This window comes from Medicago sativa, chromosome 1 (genome assembly GCF_051527215.1).
Source record: "Medicago sativa cultivar Bolivia chromosome 1, Bolivia_mono, whole genome shotgun sequence".
NCBI classification, from domain to species: Eukaryota; Viridiplantae; Streptophyta; class Magnoliopsida; order Fabales; family Fabaceae; genus Medicago; species Medicago sativa.
Genome location: NC_140749.1, coordinates 60,566,868 through 60,592,709, shown reverse-complemented (window position 1 = coordinate 60,592,709; position 25,842 = coordinate 60,566,868). Strand labels below are relative to the sequence as shown.

Sequence of the window (25,842 nt, the reverse complement as noted above, 5' to 3'; positions counted from 1 at the left end):
TATTCGTGTTTAGATACATTGAGAACTGGCTAATGAGGAATAAACCTTTGTATTGTTGGCAAAACTTTTTTATTCAGCATTTAGTATCTATACTTGTATACAAAACAGTTTTTTGCACATGCTTGACCATGTTAAGGGCACATTTGGATTGATTTATTTGAGTTTATCCACAAACATTAACACTTGCGAAATTATTTGTGACAGCTTATGAGAACTGCAACAAAAAGTCACATTTTCAAACCAGCAGCTATGTATGCTGGCAACTAGCCATACATTTTCTAAAATATCATATTTCAGATAATTTTATATGATAAGAAAAAAACTGTATAACTCCACTAACTCCAGTTGTCTATATATTAATCCAACTTGTTTACAATATTACACAGCTCCTTTGACAATGTGCACATATACAATAGTCACTTTTGGCATATATGTGTATAATTTTTTTTCAAGATACGTAGGAGACATTAACTCTGACGTTAAGAGCACACACATTTATTTTAATTGCATGAACGGGTGCTTTTTTCTTTTGAATGATTTGAGAGGTTGAAAATATGATAACATGATAGGAGTTTATAATGGAGATGGAGAAATTATAGTGGAGTGAAGAAGAAGAAATTAATATTTGACTATATTGGACATGATAAGGATAGATCATATATGCACTACATACATAGTATCATGTGTTAGAAACGATATAGTAGTATAGTACCATATATATGCACTATATACAGTGGTAACATAAATTAATTAAGCTCTGTGTAGAGCATATAGAAAAACATCAGTTGGAATTGATGAGGAATATATCAGTTAGCTCAGTTAAGTTGGATCTTGAGACCTATTAATTAGAATTAGAAAAGTTTATATACGAAGCACTGTACTCCCACATCGGAAAGAGATAAGGTTGGAAAAGGTATCATCCATTATAAAACAAAAGGTAGGATTTTACGTGTAAGGCACAAGGGTATCACTGAAGAAAATTAAGTACTTACGTAATTTTCAACATTTTTGTATCCTTTTTCTTGAGAAAATTTAGGTAGCATTTCCTTCTTCTTCAAAAAGACAAAATACCTATGGAGTAGTATTTTGTTTTTTTGGTTGGAGAAAAAAAGTTACCTAATTCTTTAATACACACCCTCCAGTCATTAATATAAGCAAAAATTCACTTTCTAGGTTCATTCAATTAATGATGTATGTAGTCTTTATTATAGACTACATACATCATTAATTGAATGAACCTAAAAAGTTGATTTTTGCTTATATTAGTGACCGGAGGATGTAAGTGTTAATATTTTAGTTGCTATATTAGGGTATGCATTGTTATATGCAGGTCGGGGTTCGAATCCCACATTCCATTTATTTCTCTTGAAAAAGGTGAATTCTATCTAATAGGCTAACTTGTTTTTCTCTTTCCCTTTTATTGAAGTGATTTTCAATCTATTTCGTTTTTCCTTTCGTGATTTCGTCGTCTTAGTGCGACGTTGTTTTGTTCGTCGTTTTTGTGCAGCGTTGTTTGTCTTTCTTGTTTTGTTCAGGTATTTGTTCAATTCGGATTGTCAGATCAACTTAGATCCAGTGCAGATTCAATCAATGACTATGGCGTCGTTAACGTTGCAGATCCGGAGACATGGGTATTCCGGAGACTTGAATATAGTCATATGTGTAGGCTTTTGTACTTTGTCGTTTTATGCTATTAATATGGATGTTGTGAGTTTGTTCGCAGATTCATCCTTTTTGTTTTTAGCGAATTTGCATTGTATCGATGTACTCTATCAATTTGAATAAATGAATATCATTTATTTTTGTCAAAAAAAAATCTAATAGGCTACCTGACAAAAAAAATTGTTTCTTTTTGATAAGTGTTCGTAACAAAAAATTTCTATTGACAAAGATAAATTAAGTTCATTTATTATATAGGAAGTAATTTTGTGTGACCAACAAATAGTATTTGGTCACAATTAAGACGGTGAATGAGTCGATTCGATAAGAATTTGTTTAATTAGAAATATGACTTAAGTTTGAAACGAAGATTTTTAGCTCAAGTTTGACTTGTTTAAAGTCCATGAACAACTCCGTTCGATTCGTTATGTTCAACTTGTCGGTTCGAATAGCATAATTTGAAAATCATTTTTTATCAAAAAATTAAAAAAAGTTATATCTTTGACCATTTATCTATTTTTTAAAAGGAAAAGTTAGAATTAAAATAAAAGTTAACACATATTCTTTAATGGATAGACACAAATACAAAGTTCAATAAATATTGAAACTAAAAACATAACAAACTACAAACAATAAAAAACAATAATAGAAAGAAAAAAAAAATACCAAAATTAAAGCAATGTTATTTGAGCATAAAAGAGCAACGGCTAATATTTGACAACCAGTATAAAAATACACAATTTTATAACCAATGATGTGACCATAAGAAAAAGAAATAAATAATTAAAAAATGAAATAGTATTTATGCCGTATAAAATATATGGTGTTAGACAACAAAAAGTTATCAAGATAACATTTCTTCTAAAATTACTACATGTAATGTAACTAATGCAAAATCAAACTTAATTCTACAATTAGAGTTAAGATAAAAGAAAAAACACACACATAACCCCACATACATATACAAGTAATCGAGTCAACTTATGAACCAAACGAGTTGAACTATACCTAGTTCAATCAATTTTAACTCATTTAGTTAAAAACTTAATTTTCACCTACAATTTCAACTCATTTAATTCATGAAACAAGTTCAACGACTTAATTGTCAAATTGAGTTCCAAACTATATTCAAATTGGCTCGATTGATCAACAACCCTAGTCACATCCAACAAAAATTTCACATAGATAAATGAATAGTATGACAGAGAAAAATTTGTTGGTAAACAAAAAAATCCGTAAAAACAAAAACAGAGATAAAATGGATAGGCCATCACTTATATTGTTTCTTTTTCTGGTTCATCAATATTCTTCATCAACAAGACTGGAGTTACATTGTTCATTCATGAAGTGTTCTTCATCAGTGTTCTATTGCCTCTCCTTTCGCTTCATCTTTGCTCAACATGTGCAATGTTGCACATGTTAGACAAACCCAATTATCAAATTTTGTTTTTCACCCCCCTAAAAAAAGTGACATGTTTCCGTCTTACAATATTTTACTGCACGCACAACTTTAGTACATATGTTGGTTTTCAAAATTGTTTAATTATTCTTAAATTTTAAATATTTAAATAAATTTTCTTTATATAAAATTTTATTTACAAAATGAATAATTTTTTTAACATGAGATAAAATGAACTAAATATAAATTTTTAAAAATTTCAAAAGTTTAAGATAAAAATAATGAAAGTTTCAACTAAAAATTAAATTGAGTTAATCATTTGAAAATACACATTGACTTAACAACATAACTTAAACTACATGCAGGAAAATTTTCCAAATACAAGTCATTTTCTTATTTTGAAGACAAAATTTTATATAACTTATAAATAAAAAACCCTTCCATCCAATCCGAAAAACGAAAATCTCAAACCTCAATCAGTTGATGTCACTATCAGCTAAAAATCTAAAGTCATAACACCAAATCTATACGTCTCATGCACTCTTACAACTTGCATGACTCATGATATAATCCTCTTTTTTTGTGGCATGCATGATTCATGATCATCATAAGTGTATTTAATGTATTTTTTAAAAATAGGTTTTTCTATCATGTGCAAATTTGCACATGTTAAGAAGTTTAAAGTAGTAACTTTTGACTTGGAGCTTGTGTTTTTTATATTAAATATGTAACTTTTAATCAATAATTGTTGGTTTTCAATGAAAAATTACTACTTTTAGTTACCTTAACATGTGCAATATTGCACATGTTAGACAAACCCTTTAAAAATAAGACTGTATTATTATTTGGTTGGGTGAATCTGAATCATGTGTCATTTTCTATATCGGAAACAATTTAATTTGAGGAGCTATAATTAACAATGAACTCTTTCCACAAATATTCAAAGTGTGATTTTATTAACATGTTCTAGGATCCAACCACCACGTTAATTAAGTGCTAATTAACTAACTGGTATTGTTACTTAAGGAAAGATTATAAATCAAACTGGTACTCTTGATTTGAGTGAGTAGTATAATTTAATTTGGGGTAATAGTCACTCTAGTCCTTGAACATGTAATGATTAGTCATTTTAGTCCTTCATTCTATCAAAATTTCAAAATAGTCCCTGATTGTGCATTATGTTAGTCAAAATAGTCCTTGACACTAAAATAACCTCTCAATGTTTACGATAACTCTTTTCATATAGAGACTAAAATGACAATAAACATGTACTTATAAGGATTAATATGACAATAAGTAAGTATATTGGAGGACTAATCTGACAATATTAATGAAATATTTTAAAGTTAAGGACTATTTTGACTAACAAAATACATAATCAAGGACTATTTTGAAGTTTTGATACATTGAAGGACTATTTTGATTATTCATTACAATTATTTTTTGGTAGAATTATTCATTACAATTTCAGGGATCAAAGTGATTATTACCCAATTTAATTTATGTGCATGAGAAACTGTTTAAAAAAGTTTATTCTCTCGATTTCAACCTTCACAGTCACATGTGATCAAGAGTTAACTTATTCACTGACTAATGACAGAAAACGAATATTGTACCCGTCAGTGCAGGCCGCATAATGATATAAAGATTCTCTTTCAAGTAAAAAACATTTTAAATAAACTGTCGAGTACTTACTTATGTTATGTGACCTGAAAAATATTACTGTACTAACAACATAGTACTATAGCCAAATTCATCGTCAAAACTGGAAATACATTTCCCAAAAAATAGTCCATAACTTTTGCATATTAACAAATACATTTATTAGGTTTGGCATTAGAGACTATAACCAAGTTAATTGAATATGTGTGACCCTTCATGTTGATCTCGCATCAATATTGTTGTAAGATAGAATGACTTCTCTATAAATTTTAGATCTCTTTAAGATTGATTAGTCGGTCCACACACAATTACCATTACTGGCAAATTTGTTTCTAATATGATTTAGATTTCACAAATAAATTAATGCCTAGTAAGTCGTCATTAATTTGAAATCAACGTGCATCCAATTTTTCATGTCTTTTAATGTGCCATGTGTCGTAATCTTTTTAACTTATCAACTATTTTGATTAACATTTTACGATTTCAAAGATATCTGTACTACTCAAGAGTTTTCGGATAAAATAGTAAGACATTTTATTCAACTTAATCAAAGGTTTAAAGTTCTTTTAAAAATGCAATGTTAAATCTTTTAAGAGAGAACTCAATACTACAAAAACTCAATACTTAATCTCCGCACAAAATATCCGATTCACACTCAAAGAGGTTTGTTTTGGATAAGCCAAATGCAATTTTTCTATTTATGTACTCCTCTTAAATTGCTCAAAAAGAAAAAAGAAAGTACTCCTCTTATGGTCTGTTTGGATGATCAAAGAAAGTGAAAGGAAAGAAAGAGTGAGGAAAGATTATATGAGGAAAGAAAAAGAATAGAAAGTGAGAGGATTGTTTTGGTTGTTTGGTATAAAAGAAAGTGGAATAGAAAGTGAAAGGAAAGAGTGATGTGTATATTTGTAAAAAGACAATTACATCCTTGAAATGTTTTGGCTACATGTCATTTTAAATTAAATATTGTATCTACATATGTGTCAAAATCATAATTTTCTTGTACTATGCACTAGCACCATGTTAATGCTCCCTTAAAAAAAAAAAAAAAAGCACCATGTTTTTTTTGAACGGAAAAAGCACCATGTTAATTCCTAAAAAAAAAAATGTACAATGCAAATAATATATGATATTGAGGGTATTTTGGGTATTTTACCATGAAATTGATGCATTCCTCCTGTTTCCGTCTTTGCAGCTGAGGAAAGTTTTTGAGTGTGGGTCCCACCTCAAAACTTTCTTTCCCTATCCTTTCCTTGTCCTGCCAAACGGTGGAAAACTACTGTATCCACTCACTTTCTTTCCCTATCCTTTCTTTCCCTTGTCTTTCCATGGATCCAAACATACCCTTAATGTCGATTTCGTGTATTTTAAAATTAAGTTAATCAAAAGAAAGAAAGAAAAAAAAGAGAGGAGTTTGAGTTTGAGTGCCTTAGAAAAAGAGAGGAGTTTTAGACAAAACTGCACCAATCACGGACGTTGCATTTCATACCTTCTTTCCTCCCCAACCAATCACAGCCGTCAAATTTCGTAAGCTTCCTTCCTATCACAAAATAGAGTATATCAAATATAACCAAGTATTTAATATAATTAAAAACATAAAAGATGACTCTACGAATAAACTTATAATTTTTTTTTTTTGAAGAAAAATAAACTTATAAATTTAAATTATTATTTTTTAAAATAACAAACATTAGTGTGTTAATTATTATTTTAGTTTGAATCCATATGTCTCTTATTCTTAAATCATTGGCTGAAATATATTGTGGTCGTAAACTTAAATCAGTTGATAAAAATAATGCGTAATATATGCAAGGTCCATGATTTAAATTTTATCACCACAAAAAGAAAAAAAAAATAGCTCAAATCAGTTGAACGATTCAATAACATCTTAGTTACAATGCCAAAATATATAAGAATAATATGATAAAATTAAAGCGGCAAGAATATTCATTTATAAGGTGACCCTATTAAAATTTAGACTTTGTTAAGCAATTGAATGATGGGTAGGCAATTAAATTAATTAATTTGAATCGTGTTGATGTGATGTGATGTGAGGAATTTTTGGGTTAAAGAAATCCAATAGAAAACTGCCGCCCAATACAATACCTCAAAACAATCGCAAAAACTGTATATAAACGCGTCAGACTACTTTTTTTTCCTTCTTATTTCCTTCTTACCACAAATATTCAATTCAATGCTTCATTTCACGCTTCCCATGTTTAAGCCCTGATTTCATCTTCTTTAAGGTTCTTCTTCTTCTTCTTCTTCTTCTTCTTCTTTTTTAATGTTTGTTCAATTGGATCATTTGATTTTGTTATCTATATTCATGTTTGTTTGATTCAACTTTTTTTTTTGTTGGATCATATTTGGGTTGGAGTGATTTTATTTTTTTGTTGAATTTGTATGACTTTGTTTTGAAAATTAAAAATTGGGTTGATTTGGGTTTCAATTATGGTTCATCTTGTTGGTAGGTAGATTCATAGGTATGGATTAGTTTGTGCATGTTGTCCTTTTCATAACATATAATTAATTATTAGGACTGGAGTTAGTTGATGACAATCAATCAAGTATTATTGTTGTCAATCGCCGATCGCGGAAAATAGTACTTTGTTCATCAAATTCAGCTGCACCATAGTGGTATAGCTGCAATTTGATCAAATTCCGATATGTTATAGTGCTTTAGAGTCGCTATTGAAAACCACCGGAAGGATCCAGATAATAACTGGGCTGGAGAAGTTTTTTTGTTTTGTTTTGTTTTGAAGAAGCTAAATTAGCCCACTCAAACTGGCACCAGGGAGAATCGAACCCGAGACCTTGAGGAGGAGCACACTCCCAAGTCCCAAGTCCCAAGTCATTACCACCAGACCAACCCAAGTGGGTTCTGGGCTGGAGAAGTTGATTGTGATTTTCCTTTTGATCATTGATGGAAGTTTAGGTAGGAAGACTTGTTTGAATTTAGATTTTTTTTTTTTTTTTTTTGAAGAAGCTAAATTAGCCCACTTAGATATTATTGATAGAGTATATGCCGCAAACAGTTCTGATGTCAATTTTAGTGAATTATACAAGACAAACGAATACTGTTATTTGCCCTCTCTTTTTTTGAGATTTGTATTCTTTGATTTGCATAGACGCTTTTAATTTCTGTCCTCACTGATACTCTCTAATTTGACACACAATACCTGGTTTGATGTATTTCATGTTGTCATATGTTCATGATTTTGTATATCATTGTCTTAATTACAGCTAAAGCTCCAATATTTAAATGCACAACTTACTTTTGCAGGCGTGAAATCATTTCAAAGAAGATTTTCGGATTCATTGTCAATTTGTCATTGTTAATAATCAAAGATGGCTTTACATGAGCATTCAGATGTTGTTCAGTGGGGTATGAATCTTTTTGATGTCGATCCTCGTTATAGTCCTGGATACTATGGTGACATAACTCAACATGATACTGGTGATGTCTACAACGAACACTACTTTCACAGCCATTATGATACTTCTGAAAGTAACCAAGTAGAGAATGACGAGATCATTGCGCGAACTCTTCAAGAAGAGTTTTCACAGCTAGAGATTTCTGAGCGTTCAAGTTATTCACAGGCAGATCAAGAACACTTCCATACTTCTGAGCCTTCATATGATTGGCATAACACACCGATGATGAGCTATTGTTCAGGAGGTATCTGGAAATGTGTAAAGCTTCTGAGTTCTTCTGTGTAGTTTAAATTAATCTTTTTGCATAAATTTGGTTAATTCAATCAGAATTTTACATGCTCAGGTCATGATTATGCACATGAAGGAGTCTGTGACACAGAAACTTCTAGTTCATGTTGTAGTCCTAGTGAAGTAGAGGGAGTCTCATCGGAGCTTCTTGACAATTATCCATTGGATGATGAAATTGGGAGGCGATTGAATGAGATAACTCCCATTCCTGTAAGTTTAGCTTCTTGGTTTATCTATTGAATCAATAAATATGTACTCGGCACCTTTTCATTGCTATTTTGTACCAAACAACTTTTTCACTATGTTCTATTTTTTTTGAAGAGGCACTATGTTCTATTTTTGTTAAGATATAGTGTTGATAATCTTCGTTCCAAACTACATTTTCAGCTAATTACATTATTTAATACTTTAGAGTAAGTCGTTAATTTTTTTGTGAATTGTAACTGAATTTTCAAAGCATTTATTCCTGTGGCAAACCAATCTTCATTCACACCAATGAAAGAATGCAGCTTCTTGTTTGAATCTTCCACTCTGGTACAGAGTGGTCATTTTTGGAGGGGGTGGAGTGGAAATATAGAAGATACTAAGGGCATGTTTGATATCAGATTCTGTTTTCATCACAAGACGTTAAAGTTGTTTTCATTCTGTTTCTTGTTTTCAAATATTTGCACAGAAAAAGTGAAATTTAAAAATGCTATTTTCACTGTTTCCTGCACAATTCATTGAAAATGAGAAACATGCCGAAGACAAGGTGGCATTTGTTATCAAAAAGAAAACTAAGTTTTTTTTTTTCAAATCAAAGAAACCATAACATTCTTTTATTTTCTTCATTCTTGCACAACGGTTTCTCCAAACACTCCGTTTTAGTATTTCTATGTGTCGTTATATGTCTTTTATGGTGGTTCATTTCTGCCAGTTGGTTAGACCATTAGTTAGATCAGTTAGTTTGTTAGAGAGGATTAGAAAGGGATATAAATAAGGGAAAATCAGATTAGGAGGATTTATTCAGTACATTTTATAGTTTGTAAATGAAAAAGGAGATCTATCATAAAGTGGGAACCCTTGGGGCAGAGACCTCTGACCTTTCTACTACTCTCAATCAATTATTTCAATAAAATCACTTTTTTTTTTCTTTCTATCTATTTGTCTGATATTAGAGAGTTCATTTCTCTTGGTAAGTTGTATGATCTACTTAAAAATTTCTATTTTATCTTCTTATGTAGCACATTCCAAAAATCAATGGAGAAATTCCATCTATTGATGAAGCAACATCAGATCATGAAAGGCTTCTGGAGAGGTATTAGTCATAAGCATATTGTTCCTTGGTTAAAAGCTAATAAAAATGCTTCCGTGATGTATGTGTGTGCACACACTCCCCCATATTATTTACTTTTGGTTCTTTCATTGTTTATAAAAATTTAGGTTGGTTTAAAGAATTATTTATTTTGTCTAAATTTTCTTTTAAAGACTTGTACTCAATATGCCAAATTAAGCCACTACATTGTTAAACAGATTACAGTTATATGACTTTGTGGAGCATAAAGTACAAGGTGATGGTAATTGTCAGGTTTGTTGCTACATCCACTTTTCCAAATTTTTGTACCTCCACATGTGTAAAGTAACTTTAATCAGTTTCATTTCGGATCATATAAGCTTCTATTATTCATCAATTAATAATTATTTTATCTTTTATTTCTCATCAGTTCCGTGCATTATCTGATCAGTTGTATAACACACCTGATCACCACAAATTTGTGAGACGAAAAGTTGTGAACCAGGTTTGTTGTTTAGCGGGTTATGTCTGAACTTTGATATCTGCGCTGCTTCTTTTTGTACATTATTATCCTGGGTTCTGATAATGAAATGTCTTTTTAAACAGCTGAAGTCTCATCCAGATATATATGAAGGATATGTTCCCATGGAATATAATGAATATTTGGATAAGATGTCTAGGTAATATTTTACACTCTTTTCTCATCTATCTACCTATATAAAATATTTCTTACGAGCTAGCCAATAACAACTTTTTCTTTCATTTTGAATGAAACTAGGAGTGGTGAATGGGGTGATCATGTGACTCTTCAAGCCGCGGCAGATTCGGTACGTGTTTTGCAACTTTTACTACTTCTATAAAACTTTTTCTCAAGATGTTCCATTACTATTCTATTCATTGTAACACTTCTTAAAAACTTCGATCTCTCTTTAGCAAAATTTTTGTCTGGGTAAGTTTCGTTGCATGGATTAATGAAGTCTGTTAAATATCTATCTCCTTTCAATTGTGCCCAAATTATATTTTCCTTCTCCATTTTCTGCTGGATTCTTCAAATGTTGCAATGGTCAAGTTTGTTATAATATTTGAGCTTGGCAATGCAGTATTATGATGTGCCTTTTTACTTGTGACTAATACCAATTATTTTTCTCTTCTCTTTCTCCAGTATGGTGTGAGGATATTTGTGATGACTTCTTTTAAGGACACTTGTTGCATTGAGATTCTTCCTAGTTTTGAGAAACCAAAAGGAGGTAAGATTTTCTTAGTAGTGAGGCCTGAAGTGAGGATTTATCATATCCTCAAATTGTTTCTTGAAATCTGAACCTTGAAAACATTTGGACATTCTTATAAATAATATTTGGTGCTTTCATATAAGATGTCACTGAATGAAACTGTAGGTTCAGTATCTGCTTCCATTTCATGGATTTCCAATAAGTAGGAATCTAGAAGCCAATATAGAAATGGTTTTTCAATTATCGATATTTTGTATTATAGATTTGTTTGAACTTTTGGATCATTCATGACTTTTCCATTTTTTAGGAGCTCATATTGATTAATTTAGGACTTTCTCTTTATTGTACATCACATAATTATTTGCATAATATGTGTTTTTATTGCAGTGATTTTCATAAGTTTTTGGGCTGAGGTGCATTACAACTCCATCTATCCTCAAGGAGGTATGGTATTTTTACAAAAATTTCATACTTGGTTTAAATTTCATGCATGAATCAGTTTGAAACAAGCTCAACAAAGCAAAGGTTTAAATTATTTGGTTTGAATTTAACATGATTAACAGATAAGACATCAAATTTCCCTGTGTTTGGCCAAATTAAAACTGATAATGTATAACATGAGAAATATAGTATATGATTTGGTTGATCATGTATGTATTACTGTTGATCCAGATATAACTTCAAGCGAGTCAAGAAAGAAGAAAAGATGGTGGAGCTTTGAGAGCAAGCATTAAGTATGGTTGGCTTAGAGAACACCAATTTTCATTCTGCTCATGGCCTAAACTTTTGGTGCCCCTGCATTTTGGACCATTGGATTCTATATCCAAATTCATCCAAGAGTCAGCCAACATACAATAAAAATTCTATATCCAAAATTTGACCATGAGTCATTTGATTTTTCTTTTTATTAAATATAAATCTGGGTATGCTGACCCAGCTGCTAAATCCCAGAGCATTTTGGATGTTTTCTGAGAGAAGTCAGTTTATATACATAAAGGGTTCAAAGTGTATCAGGTAATTTACATCATTCTATTGTGCAAGGATATTTTTTTCTTTTTCATAGATTTAAATATGTTGTAATGATTTTTTTTAACATGTATAAAACAAAGTAGTACTCAAATCAATGCAATACTGTTTCACATGCAAATCTTTCAATGTTACCAATCACAATAATGAATTGTGAAAAAGTTTTGATGTTGGTTAAATCCCCAGCTTCCACTTTCTCCTTATAGTAAGGTCTCGTGGCAGCACAATATTTGTGATAAGATGCTTCATTAGACACATGATGAAAACTCAAAATTGGTTAGTAAGAAGACCAGTGTGTATAGAGCTACAAGAAGTGTTGTAAGATTTTCTTGCAATATTGCCTTCCAAATCCAACTCTCTTATGTTGCATGTGTTGAAGTTGATCCTTGAACAAGGCAATGATGTGTGTTTTCAGCTAAATATATTGACCAGAATTTAAGGCACTCCTTATTTTTCTTGGATTCAAGCCACATACGAATATCATGAATGCTAACAGAAGAGACAAATACATATACGACCCCTAACCATTTATCTGCAAGTGGTAAAGCTCGAGTGCAAATTATCAATAGCCTTTAAAATTTTATTATCAAGTGGTTGAAGCACTATGAGTATGATGGATGATGATGTCTATAAATATAGGCAGTGGCCACAAACTTGGAATGAAAAATATTTGACCACACATAAATGAAAAAATATTGAAAGAAAGACAATTTAATAACATTATTTTTCATCATTTAATTATTTTCTCTTTTAATTTTTTTTATTGTGTACGCGTCTAAACTTATTTCATTTGAGGTTGTAATCAAGCAAGATTTACTTTTCAAAATGTGTTAAAAGATATTAAAATTTATATTGGAAAGAACTCTTTTTTTAACTTTCAAAAGGTAGAATATACAATCTCCAAAGTAAAGTTTCCTAATTTTTAATTTCCTAAAGTTTACTAACAAGTATAAGTAAATTCCTCTAGTGATATACCCATAAAGATAGAGATGTTCATGGGTTTGGTCGACCAACACCACCCATCCAACCCAACCTGACACGCCCAACAAAAGTTAGGTTGATTTGGGTTTCAATTATGGTTCATCTTGGTGTTTTTTATACAGTTGAACTGAAAGATGCAACAACACTTACTGTGTCTTACACAAACAAGTTATGGGGAATAATCTTAGATATGGATTATTAGTTTGTGCATGTTGTCCTTTTCATAATAGGAGATTGATGGGGACTGGAGGTAGTAGATAAGCAAGGATCAAGTCTTGTTAATCGCAAATTGTGGAAAATAGTTGTTTGTTCAAATTCGGCTACACAATAGTGCTAATGATATAGCGTATCACAGAACAATATCGATTTGATCATATTCCCCTACGTTGCCTATAGCGCTACAGAGACGCTATTAAACAAGACATGAAGGATCCATGTAATAACTGGGCCGGAGAAGTTGTTTGTCATTTTCATTTTGATCATTGATGGAAGTTTTGGTGGGACGACTATGGATGGATGTACTTGTTTGATCTTAAAGTCATTAATTAGTTGAGATCCTGTCAAATTTTATGAACATTTATGAAAAAGACTGATATACAATGGGTTTGGTCAGTTGTACCGGAACAGAGAGTTATTCTCTACTATTTGAACTTTTTTTTTTTTTGGTAGAACTACTATTTAAACTTTAATATGCATGAATATGTTATATTTCAATGGATTTGCTCAAACATATGTTTTTTAATGAAAGTTTAGTGACAGTCAAAGAGGAAGATAATTTATATGGTAGATTTTTAACTAGTCAAAATCGCAAATAGATCTGATGCCATTTTTAGTGAATTATATAAGACGGACAAGCTACGTCATGTTTTTAATGGAGCAAGATAATGCTTATTCTCTATGTTCTAATTTCATTAAGATGTAGTGATAATCTTCTTTCCAAAGTACAAGCTACATTTCCAATTCTATACATTATTTATACCTTAGAGTATGTCATTGTCGTTTCGTTCGGAATTTGAACTACGGATTTTCAAAGCATTTATTCCTATGGCTAACCGGTCTTCATACACAGCAATGAACAAAAGCAACTTCTAGATTTGATAACATATTATTGGTTTTATATTTAGCCTAATTCATCCTTACAAAACTATCTTGTAGGGTCCTTAAAAAAAACTAACTTGTAGGGCCATGGCCACCCCCACTTATATACTTATGTTTAGGACTTATTTCATCAATGCGTGACTTATAACCTCCGATAACGATAATTTGATAGTAAATGGTCCGACGGATCATATGGATAACTCAAAAAACCAATTTCTAATTTCAACTTCATAAAATTGCTTCTACCTATCTTTCACAAGTTGGTATAAGTTGCATTCCATGCACTCAAAATATTAGAATTTTCTCGAATCACTTCTAATGTCATTTTCTATTGTCATTTTTTCGAATAACCTCCTTTAGTCTCACAATATTAGAATTTGAGTTTAATCTTACTCAATTCTTACAAACAAACTCTAATATTCTTTTATTTTCCACTTATATATTTAAATAGATTGCAATTGTTTGGCTTTGTAGAGCATACAGTATAAGGTGATGGTAATTGTCAGGTTTGCTGCTTTCAACATTAAATTTTTCTTTTTTCCCCCTCCACATGTGCAGAATAGAGCTTTAATAGTTTCATTTCATATCGTGAATTTCTAAATTCATCGATTAATAATTCTTTTTTCTTTATTTTTCACCAGTTCCGTGCATTATCTGACATTTGTATAAAAAGACATGATCACTACGAGTTTGTGAGACGAAAAATTGTGAACCAGGCTTATTTCTTGCTAGTTATGTTCAATATTCTTTTATGAGTTTTGATATCTACACTGCTTATTTTTGTGCATTATTCTTGGATTTTGATGAATGAATTTACTTCTTAAACAATTAAGTCTCATCAAGATATTTATGAAGAATATGTTCTCATCAAATATAATGAATATTGGGAGAAGATGTCAAGGTAATAAGTTGCACGGTTCACCTAAACATCTGTGTATAAAACATTTTTAATGAACTAACTGATCAAACTTTTTCATTATTTCATTTCGAATGAAACTAATGAGATGATCATGTCACTCTTCAAGCAACTGCGGGAATTAGGTATGAGTTTTGCAACTTTTACAGTGTTTAAATATGTTTGATATTATTCAGAAGGTTTTTAATCGGTGGATTGAACTCTCTCTAATTATCTAAATGTTGCACGTGTCATCATCAATCAATTAAATTTCCACATTCATGTTTACACCGTTCATAATTTTGTTCTATATACTATTCCTAACATTGCAACAATATAGTCAAATAAGAGTTGAAAATTGTCAAAAGGTTCAATAAAATTGTATTAAAGGTTCAATAAAATTAAATAAAATTAAATACAAATGATGTCAAATTGTATTAAAGGTTCAATAAAATTAAATAAGAGTTGAGATATGTTCTTATTTAAATTAATAAAATGTGAACCATTCTATCTTCTATCTTCAGGTGACATATTTGTTCTGAAATAAAAAATGAAGAAATGATAAGTAAGTTGTTTTCAAACCCTGTTGATTGAGTATCCAACTTGAATATTTAGGATTTAACTCGTAGCAACCGTTTACACCAAAATCAACATATATTCCGCGGGCGTAATTCAAGCTATTTTCCAAAACCAGGTTCAGTGGCTGAAAATAAAATACAAAACATCAAGATTCATATTGAACAACACAACTAAGGAAATGAACGAAAAGAATGTAGTAATGGATTGACGAAACCGTCTTACGTTTTATTAATTTTGAGAAGTCAAATAAGATTTTGCATACCTCAACTCTCTAAGTTGAAGAAGTGTTGCTATAACAATGGTTTGGTTAAGATGTCGCCCATTGATCTTGAGCTGGTATGTGAGAGACAACCAAGCTTTTGTTGATGACTTTTTTCACGCACAAAAAATATATGAAGCTCCATACGTTTGGTTCTTGAGTGAAGCACATAACTATGAGTTAAGGATACTCTAATGAGGACTTGAGGAAATATGTAAAAATGATTTTTTTTTTCTTTTTTAATTTGTATTGTCTGATGAACATTTGTAAAACAAAATTGATTGAACTTTTCGACCATTGACGTCTTTTTCCATTTTTTTGTTGGTCGTATTGACAATGGTGACATGAATTTGGTCGGAAGTATCCATGACCTCATAGGCACCATTTTTTAAATAATACATGTAATATATGTATACATATTAGCAAAGTATCAATTTTTTAATAGTAAATGCAGATAGTTAGATATACTAATTTTTATTTTGATGCTATCAAGGTACCTAGGAACATATCCAAAAATCATCATATTGGGACAAAAAAATAGTAAGATAATAAAATTAATGTATTTATTTATATAATTATATATTTAATAAAATAACAAGAGTAAATTATATTATCCTCGTCTTAAAAATGATTGAATTACACTTTTCTATTATGTTAAAATATACAATTCTCTCCCCTTTTATACAAAACATATTAGAAACAATTACACTCCCCCTGTTCCAAGAGAATCTTGAATTACATTCTCATCTCATCTTATGTTAAAATCTACATTGTCCTCCCTTAATATTTTTTTTTTGTAATTTCTAGTAATCCAATTAAAAAAAAACACAGAAAGTGCAAAGAAGAAAGGTATTGTGGGTCCATTTTAATAGAATCGATTTTTGAATGCATGTTTTTATCTATTTTTGATTCCTAATATCATTAACACGTAATTTTAAACCCGGTTATAAAACATGAAAAACACATGAATAAAATTAAAATATGTGAAAAATTACTAAAGTCGGTAAAAATGGCTGTTTAAAAATGAATTTTATATTTTAAATTATCAAATTAATAATGAAATATTCAAATTTAATTATCAGTGATATTGAAATTATAAAGAAATTGTTTTTTTCTTTCTTAAATGGTGAACCAAAATTGGTAATTATCATAAAAATATATATATTTATGTTAAAATAGATTAAATTCTAGTGCATATTCAATTATTGAGGGATGAGATTATAATTCAAACATATCTTAAGGGACAAGAGTATAGTTTATTTTAAGTTTTTAATTCTAGCGGGAAGGAAAATTATATTGTAACATAAAGATGTGAAGAGTGTAATTCAAAATCTTTTGTCAAAAAAGGGGAGTGTAATTTACTCTAATAATAATAATAATAATAATAATAATAATAATAATAATAATAATAATAATAATAATAATAATAATAATAATAATAATAATAATAATAATAATAATAATAATAATAATAATAATAATAATAATTTATGTATACCTATGTATAAAAGGATGCACACTTTTGAGGTGACTTTTTTCTTCAATTTGTACCCTTTATTTACAATTTTATATATTTTTTATATTATTAATTAAATTATTAATTAAAAATATGGTTAAATCCATTAAATTTTTTTTTTTACCCCACAACATTGAACACTATGATTTTTATTTTATTTTAATCTTATTTACCAAAGAACATTTGATCATAGTATATGCCATAATTGATATATCTTTTTATATACAATTATTTTATTTGCACAATTGTTTATTTACGCATATGCAAAGTGTTTATAGAAAGGAAAAAAGGAAACTAACTAATAGATTAAGATAAATAAGAGAACAAAAAAAAATGTTTATAATGTTTTTCATCTAAGCAAAAGTGGTAACCGGTGGAATTTATAATTTCTCTAGAAAAAATGGAACATGACAATTTTTTTGGGGCTATGTGAAAAAAATATTTATTTGATAGTTTTTTTACAACTCATTTATTAGATAAATAATAGACACATATTGTTCCCTAAAAAAAAAATAGACACATATTGTAATATATAAATGTAATGAATGACAAAATTTAGAATCGTTTTGTATTTCTAACATATATATACTATTTATTGCATGAGACACATAACTCCAAAAATCATATATAATTCATGAAGAACTAAGGAGAATAACTTCCTTTGAAAAAAAACATTGGTGATGTCACACATGTAGTTGATTGGTGGTGTCTTTGGTGATTGGATGACTCCAACAATCATATTTAGTATATGTTAATTAGAGAAAATCAATTATGTGTGATTTAGATAAATTTATGTTATTTAATACATGATAATTAGACAAAATCAATTGTCTATAATTTATCTAATTATGAAAAAAATTAATTTGAACCTATATTATTTATTGCTTGCCACAAATGACTCTAAAAATAATATCTAATACATAACGAATTATGGATAATGGTTTCTTATAAGAAATATATTTGTGGTATCATGCATAGAGTTGGTTGGTGGTGTCTTTGGTTATTAACATGCGTGACTCCATCATTCATATTTAATATATGAGAACAGAAGAAAATCAATTGTGTATGATAATAAAACATTCAAAATTTGATTTCTTTTACTTAATAAATATTAATTGTGTTTGTATCTTTTGTTGATTAAAAAATTTAATACTTTATTTTCTAAATAAAAAAATAAAATTATGAAGTTTAGATTAAACTCAATTAAAATCTCGATAAGGAAGATTTAGGTTTGATATCTAATTTGAACAATATCTGACATGTTTTATTTACCTCTCAATTGAATTTAAGATTACCATAACTTTTTTTTTTATCAAAATTTAAAATATCACTACAAAAGAAATTTAAACTTAAATATAAATGTCGTTTAGAAAAAATACAGTAGTCTTTTTTTAAAATTCTTCAAATAAAATAAAATATAATAATATTGATCATATGAAAGAAGTATAAGTAAAAGTATTCTTTAATATTTTGTTTAACAAGGCAAAATGAAATATATATATATATATATATATATATATATATATATATATATATATATTACAAGATGTACTAAAAAGGAACACAAGAGTCATACAAAGGGAGTAAATCGAACCAACAGAAGAAACAAGGTTATTAATCAATACCCAAACATGAGACGGATTAAGCCACCAACCATGATAACCAAAAGCAAAATTGATGTACTTTTTCTTCAACCACCGTTATGATAGAAGCTTGACTTTATCCACTAGATTATGAATAGAGTCATCCTTTTAGTTAAAAATCCTATTACTACGCTCTTTCCAAATTACCTAGACACAAGAAAACCAAATGACATACATAAGAGATCGCCACATTTTAGAACCTCCCTGTAAAAAACCAAACTACATAAAATGATTAGAAACACTTGAAGGATTAATCGAAGAGAAGTCAATCTAATGTCGAACATGCTGCAAACGTTGCCGAAGAAATTACAATCTAAGAACAAGCGATTAGCCGATTTTGTAACACCACACCTACTCACACAAAGCCGAGAGTCTTGATTAAGGATGTCTCGTCTAAATAAATTATCCTAGGTAGGAAGCCAATTTATGAGAAGTCGCCAATCAAACACAGGTACCTTCAAAGGAATGTCCTTATGCCAAATAAGATCTAAAACAGGTGAATGAGAATGGGGAACCAAATTAACGCGCAACTGATGATATGTTTAACTTACAATAAACCAACAACCACATGTGAATTCCACTGCCAATGATCATCAACGTTAACCTAAAAAGTAACATTGTTAAGTAAAATCCTACAATCCTCTGCTAACTCCTCCTCCCACACAAACAACATACACCTCCAACTCCAAGTCTCTCCTCCCTCCTCCTACCCTAAAGAAAACATATGTGCCACTGACACCCGCTATTCACAGACAATTTAAATAACCTCCCCCTTTAATGTTTTTAACTCTCTAATGGTTGTGTTTGGTGTTTTGGATCATCAATCGAAAATCGCTCCTTTATGCAAGTCTAATCGACAACTTTTTCCATTCATTTGTCTCATTTTATTTCTATTACAGTAATTATAACTCTTGTTTTTTTGTTTTAATCGATTTTGAATAAGGTATTGAGTTTGGTGAGTAGTCATTTAACAAGGTTTAAAAAAAGGGTACCCCGTATCCATGTAGCTACCGTAAGTGTTGGAAAAATTGTCAATAAAATACAAATTAAATGTATGTTTGTTGAAACATGTTGTTAAATTTGTAATTTTTTTTTTGTTCACTATTGAAATGTTTAAAAAATATGTCACAAACATATTAAATCTGAAAAATGATAGTGATGATGATCTTAATCGTGAAATTTTGTTTGAATAGAAGTCATTAGACATTTTAAGATATTCATATATTTGAAGATATTTAATTATTTTTCTAAATGGGAGATCAAAAATCAAAATTGCAAAATTGGAAATATTGATTCCTGTTTTTCTCTCTTAGGGTTATGTCTCTTGTCGCCGCCCCTATGAGTGCTATTGCGTCGTTCGGTGAAATCTTCTTTACCTGAACGTAAGTTTGTTTTGGCTTTACACATCTTCTCTTTTTTTAGTTTTTTTTTTTTTTTTTTAGTTTGATACAGTTATCTTCACCACTGATAAATGTTGATTCAATTTTAAGCCTACCCACTCTACAATTGAATCGATCTCTTTTTATCATCATCAATACTCCACAGTATTACCCTTTACAAATATAACTAATAAAATACTCGTGCTTTCACACGGATATGTAACATTACGGTAATTATATAAAAGTAGTTAGATTGTTAATATTGTTTTTTTACAAATAGATTGTTGAATGTTTAAAAATATTAACATTATTAAGTCCTATTTTTTTCTCTCTAGAATTGACATTGAACCTCGACAAATCTAAATCTAGTCCATTAGGAACATATAAAGAAGATAAATGGTCATTGCCTAGAGTTGAGATCCTCTCCATTTATTAAAATAAATGGAGATTGCTATTATGAAAGAGAGACACACAAAAATAGGTCGTATGTCCTATCATTAATGAATCCCATCATCGTTAATTATTTTTAAGATTTTTTGTGTTTTTATTTCTCTAAATGAAAAAAAAAAATAGAGAAGAGATTAAATGGAGAGGATTTTACTCCATTGGCCTACTTTTTTCCACGAACTCAAGACCTTGCTCGAATAGAATTAATCACTTTGTCACTTGATCCAACAACAATTGGTACCAACACACCATTTGCTCGCTTTTTTCTATTATTGAATAATCAGAAAGCACAAGCAACATACAGAAAACTTCATTATAGCCAAAAGATCAAAACATTCTATTTGAAAATCAACCTAGACAACATGAAATTTACTTAGCGATTGATATTGTGTTGAAAGATAGTGTGTTGAAAGGATTACTTTCAATGAGATATGATTTTGTTGAAAACCTGTAGCTAACTTTTTTCCCTGAGCCAATTGGAACTATTTTCCACTTTATTTTCATTGGCATTTATATGTTTGGAAATTCGAGGTTCATTTGTTTATTTATTTTTCAAATACAGGGGGAGTATGATTTAGCTCATCATGTATTGTTTGTTACTGTTGATCCAGATATACCTTCAAGTGAGTCAAGAAAGAAGAAAACGTGGGGGAGCTTTGAGACCAAGCATTAATATTGTGGCTGACCAGGAGAGCACCATATTTCATTGCCTATACCATTGGATTCTATATCCAAAAGAGTCAACCAACAACCAATAGGGATTCTATATCCAAATTTATCTCATTTCTTTGCTGATGATGGAAATGGTGCTTCCATGAGTATCTTGATTTTCCTTTTTATTAAAAACTTGTATAAACTTTGGGTATGCTGACCCAACTCCTACATCCCAGTGGCATTTTTTATGTTTTCTGATAGAACATAGATTTATACATAAATGTGTAAAGTTTACTTGACAAACAATTCTTGTTCAAACTTTTTTTTTTAGGAACCGAAGGATTAATACCATAAAAATTACATATTTTATTGTGCAAGGATTTTGTTTCTTTCTTTCGTAGATTTACACACGTTTTAATGAAATACTGTATTATTACTTTTTTTTTTCATCTATAAAACATAATAGTACTCCAACCAATGCAATATTGTGTTACATAAAAATATTTTGATGTTACCGATCACAATAGTTAATATTGAACAAGGTTTAGTGTTGATTAAATCCCAACTTTCAATTTTTCATTACAGTTCGACAGTCCCTAAGATCTCATAGGCGAGAATTGATTTCCTACAGTGGAAATCCCTTATTTTTAACATTTAAAATTCTCACATGTACCAATTTTTAATGGATATGATTTAACTGGACTCTCATGTGATCGGAGAGGATCCAAACCCTAGGTAGCACAACATTTATGATAAAATGTTTCATTGGACACATGATTAACTCGAAATTGATTAGTAGGGAGACCATCATTCATAGAGAGCCACATGAAGTGTTTTATGATTTTCTTGCAATGTGGCCTCCATGTTGCATTGGTTGAAGTTTATCCTTGAACAAGTCGAAGATGTATACTTCCAGGCGAATATTGACCAGAATTTAAGGCACCTCAAATCATCATATCTTCATAATCATATGCTATAAAAATTGTACTCCTTATTTCCGTATGAATAATATATCCTCTGAAAGCTTGGTTGTGAGTTTCTCAAAGTCTCATTCACCATTATGGTACACCGTACACATCTCTTAGCCTCATATGAATATCATTCATTCTTCTAACGACAAAGTATATTAAAGATAAGTGCATAGGGGGTGCCAAACTCAAATAACCGGAAAATGGGACCAACAAAAAGGGAGGTTTAAAGAATCCACCTCTAAGGACATATGAAGAGAGACTAATTCATGGTCAAACAAAATAGAGGGACCAAATATTCAACCTTATCAAAGATAAAGTAGATTGAAATGTAAATTTTTAAAATAAGTACTCAGTTCGGCCTTATTAATAAAAAATTTAGGTTAACGAAAGTTGATATATCTGACTCAAAATTCAAATCAGATACATCAATTCTTGTTGATCAAACTTTTTCTTATAAGGATCGAGAGAGTAATTAGATAGTCCCTTTATATTTTTACACTTCTTCCTATTCTGATGTGGATGAGCTTTGATTGCATCAGTTTTTATGAATTGAGTTAAGTGAAGTCATCTGAATAAGATGGCAATGGGACAAGACCAGCCTCAATACAAAGCAATATCATATACCAATACTTGGTACTGTTCTTCAACTTCAGTTGGAGATCTTCTAGTAAGAGCTGCTAATTTCTCCCATTTCCCAATATCCTCTAGATATCATGCAAGGCCACTCTCAAAGGCTTTATCTTCAGAACATGTCCACATTCTTTATTTTTACTATTGCTTTCAAAGGAGGCAAATCATATCTACGACCCTTAGGTAATCATTTATCATACTACAGATATACATTTCCTTTTCCAACTCTAGAGGTAAAGTTGACACCGAAAGTTGACACCGAACACTATATTATAGTTTTTGATTTTTTCCATTAGTTTTTCCTTTCTCCTTCAATCAGATCAACACTTTTTTTCAGGGGAATCAAATCAACACTTGAATTGAATGAATTTTTGTAAAGCATTAAAAGTTTTGTCTCTAAATTTCATTGCAATTTGTTAATGAGCTTCATCTGAGACGAATCGTTTAGAAGAAATCAAGTTTGATTTCTATTGAAAATAATTATTGGTCAAACTTTATTTACCTCTCAACGAATTTCGGATTTCTATGGCTACTTCCTTTAGAAACCGAAGGGTTAAGATAGAGAAAAAATTGTTATTCTTGTAATGGTAACGTTGGATTGCTAACTCCCGATAAAGGTATGTGTTGGGTGTGAGGGGAGCCTAGGGAATCATCCACATCGAGCTAAAATTTACCATACAAGTGAGTTGGACACCACTTAATTATTTTTTGTCGATTGAAATGGGAGAATATAATCCATCTTATGCGCCACATAACTATTTGTCATTTTTCTTTAAAAATAAAAGTGATGAATTTTATTTTATATAAAACCTTTCATAAAAATATTTTTCCCATCCCACCATTTGATAGATTTTTGGATCCTTCTTTTTTTTTTCTCAAGCCAAAGAGAAATTAAATTAAAAAAGAGACAGGAAGTACAAAGACTGGGGGACATGTACCTGACCCAGTAAACCACAAAGTCAACCCGTACCGATTTTTGAATCCTTCTCTGAGTGCATTACCTTTATAAATTGCCAGTCCATTACTCTAGAGATACAAGTTTTTTGGTTCAATTGGTTAAGTAGTGGTAAGCTTATGGTTATGGGTGAGGATCACGACTTGATCCGTATAAAATACACTATTGAAGAGGAATGGATAGTCTTAAGCAATAACGTAAGCACTCAAGTAGATATTAGTCTCATTGTAAATCTAAATAATCTAAGCTAAAGAGAATACATTGTGAATTCGATAGGTGCTAAACATCTTATCTTAATTACAATAAATTTCAAACAAAATAATATGAATTCTTCTTGAAAAATATTGTTTTTCTAGCAATCTACCCATAAAAACCAAAGATGTTAATGAGTTAGATTGATCAACAACCACCAACTTGACCCAACCCGATTCAAACCACAAAAATCAAGTTGGTTTGCATACAAAGTTCATCGATTCTATATTGTGTAATCCAACCCAAACCTAATGTAACAAATCTAATGTAACGAAAAACCTAGTATACAAAGGGCCTGTGTAGATTGGCTTATTCAAGTTTATTTGCTGGCATAAGCTTTGTGAAACTGTTTTGGAGAACTTATGAAAATAACTTGTGACAATTTTCAAAAGCTTTTTCAAGATTATTTTCATAAAGTTTTATAATACAGCTTATAAAAAGGAACTTTTAGCATATATAAAAAAGTAACTTAATTTTGTTTTACCCATTGCTATAGACACATCTTAAGTGAGCTTATACATAAGTGTTTATCATGATAATTGTTTGTATTATAAGCTGAAAATAAGATGTTTATGCGAAGATAAATAATATGTGAACATATCATTTGTACTACCAACAACTTATTTGCTATTTTTTAATATTTATTGATTGATTTCGATTCGTGTGCTCCTCACAATAGTATATAATGTTCATGTTGTATTAGTTGTTCAATTTTGATCATACAAATAACCCAACTCTTACCCAAACAGCCCCCAAGTCACAAACACCAAAATAAAAACTCTAGTCACTTTCTCCTCTCTATGGTGCTTCACTTTAATAAAAGGCACATAGACGACTTTGCTCTCAGTGTTGCATCGTCGATCTTTCGTTATTGCGTTATCTCCCTACTCTAGTCATTGTGGCCACTCATCTCCATTTGCTGATAGATGTTTTTAGAAAATAACTAATTGTGTAGATCGATAATATTATGGAATTTGGATTCCATTTTATGATAATTTTGGTTGTTATTTTTCTCCATTATCTTCCTGTGATACAGTATACTGCAACAATGAAACCTTTGTGAAATCAGGACACATTAGTTTGATGATAATTTCCGTTTAATGATCCTTGTTACACCATTTATAGCTCCTACATCTATCGTAATTGCGTAGGTCACACATAAGGTGGACAATCAGACATCGAATAGACAATTAATTAGTCCTTACCCTAAACTATTAAAATGAACTAAATTAGTGAGTGATAATTTAGGGACTGGATTGAATGTTTATTCATAAAACTTCACTGAAGAATGGGTATTTGGTTTAGCATTCTCAATTTTCTCTCTCGGTTACACCTTTCTCTGCTGCATCCAATTACCACTCACCTTATTCAAAAGCCTAATCTTTTTTTTTTTTTATTATCAAAAACAAAAAGTCTAATCTAATCACAGTTTCATTTAAAAACACTTCAATTAATCACGTCTGCCAAAAGGTAACGTCTCATACTCAATTGTTTTTTAGGCTAAATCATTTATCTTACCAATCATCATAGAACTTAATTCATTAATCGATCAATGATGGGTGGGTCCAAATCAAAGTTTTCACATGTCAAACGACAAATAGCCAACCAAAAA

At 30.1% G+C, this 25,842-nt stretch overlaps 1 protein-coding gene and 1 long non-coding RNA gene across 3 annotated transcripts; both read left to right on the top strand.

The window, feature by feature from the left end:
• The first annotated feature begins 6,884 nt into the window (after positions 1-6,884).
• Positions 6,885-12,092, top strand: LOC146956003 (Cysteine proteinases superfamily protein). 2 transcript variants are annotated; one of them, XM_085725627.1, is made up of 11 exons: positions 6,885-6,966; positions 8,004-8,399; positions 8,499-8,653; positions 9,667-9,740; positions 9,956-10,010; positions 10,147-10,221; positions 10,323-10,396; positions 10,495-10,543; positions 10,879-10,963; positions 11,333-11,389; positions 11,618-12,092. In XM_085725627.1, the coding sequence occupies exons 2-11, from the start codon at positions 8,069-8,071 to the stop codon at positions 11,677-11,679; spliced, it is 1,017 nt and encodes a 338-aa protein (XP_085581753.1). In that variant the 5' UTR covers positions 6,885-6,966; positions 8,004-8,068; the 3' UTR covers positions 11,680-12,092. The 2 variants fall into 2 exon arrangements, with proteins under 2 accessions (XP_085581753.1, XP_085581757.1); XM_085725631.1 differs by having other exon boundaries at positions 6,885-7,655.
• A 2,403-nt stretch (positions 12,093-14,495) lies between these two features.
• On the top strand, positions 14,496-14,814 carry LOC146956002 (uncharacterized). The gene is made up of 2 exons (XR_015013165.1): positions 14,496-14,556; positions 14,692-14,814. It is a non-coding gene; the product is annotated as an uncharacterized LOC146956002 (long non-coding RNA).
• The last annotated feature ends 11,028 nt before the right edge of the window (positions 14,815-25,842 follow it).

Excerpts from the sequence above, each read along its gene's own strand:
- LOC146956003 (XM_085725627.1), top strand. The coding sequence starts at position 8,069 with ATGGCTTTACATGAGCATTCAGATGTTGTTCAGTGGGGTATGAATCTT. Across the intron at positions 8,654-9,666 it reads ATGAGATAACTCCCATTCCT|CACATTCCAAAAATCAATGG; the intron begins GTAAGTTTAGCT and ends CTTCTTATGTAG. Across the intron at positions 10,222-10,322 it reads GACGAAAAGTTGTGAACCAG|CTGAAGTCTCATCCAGATAT; the intron begins GTTTGTTGTTTA and ends CTTTTTAAACAG.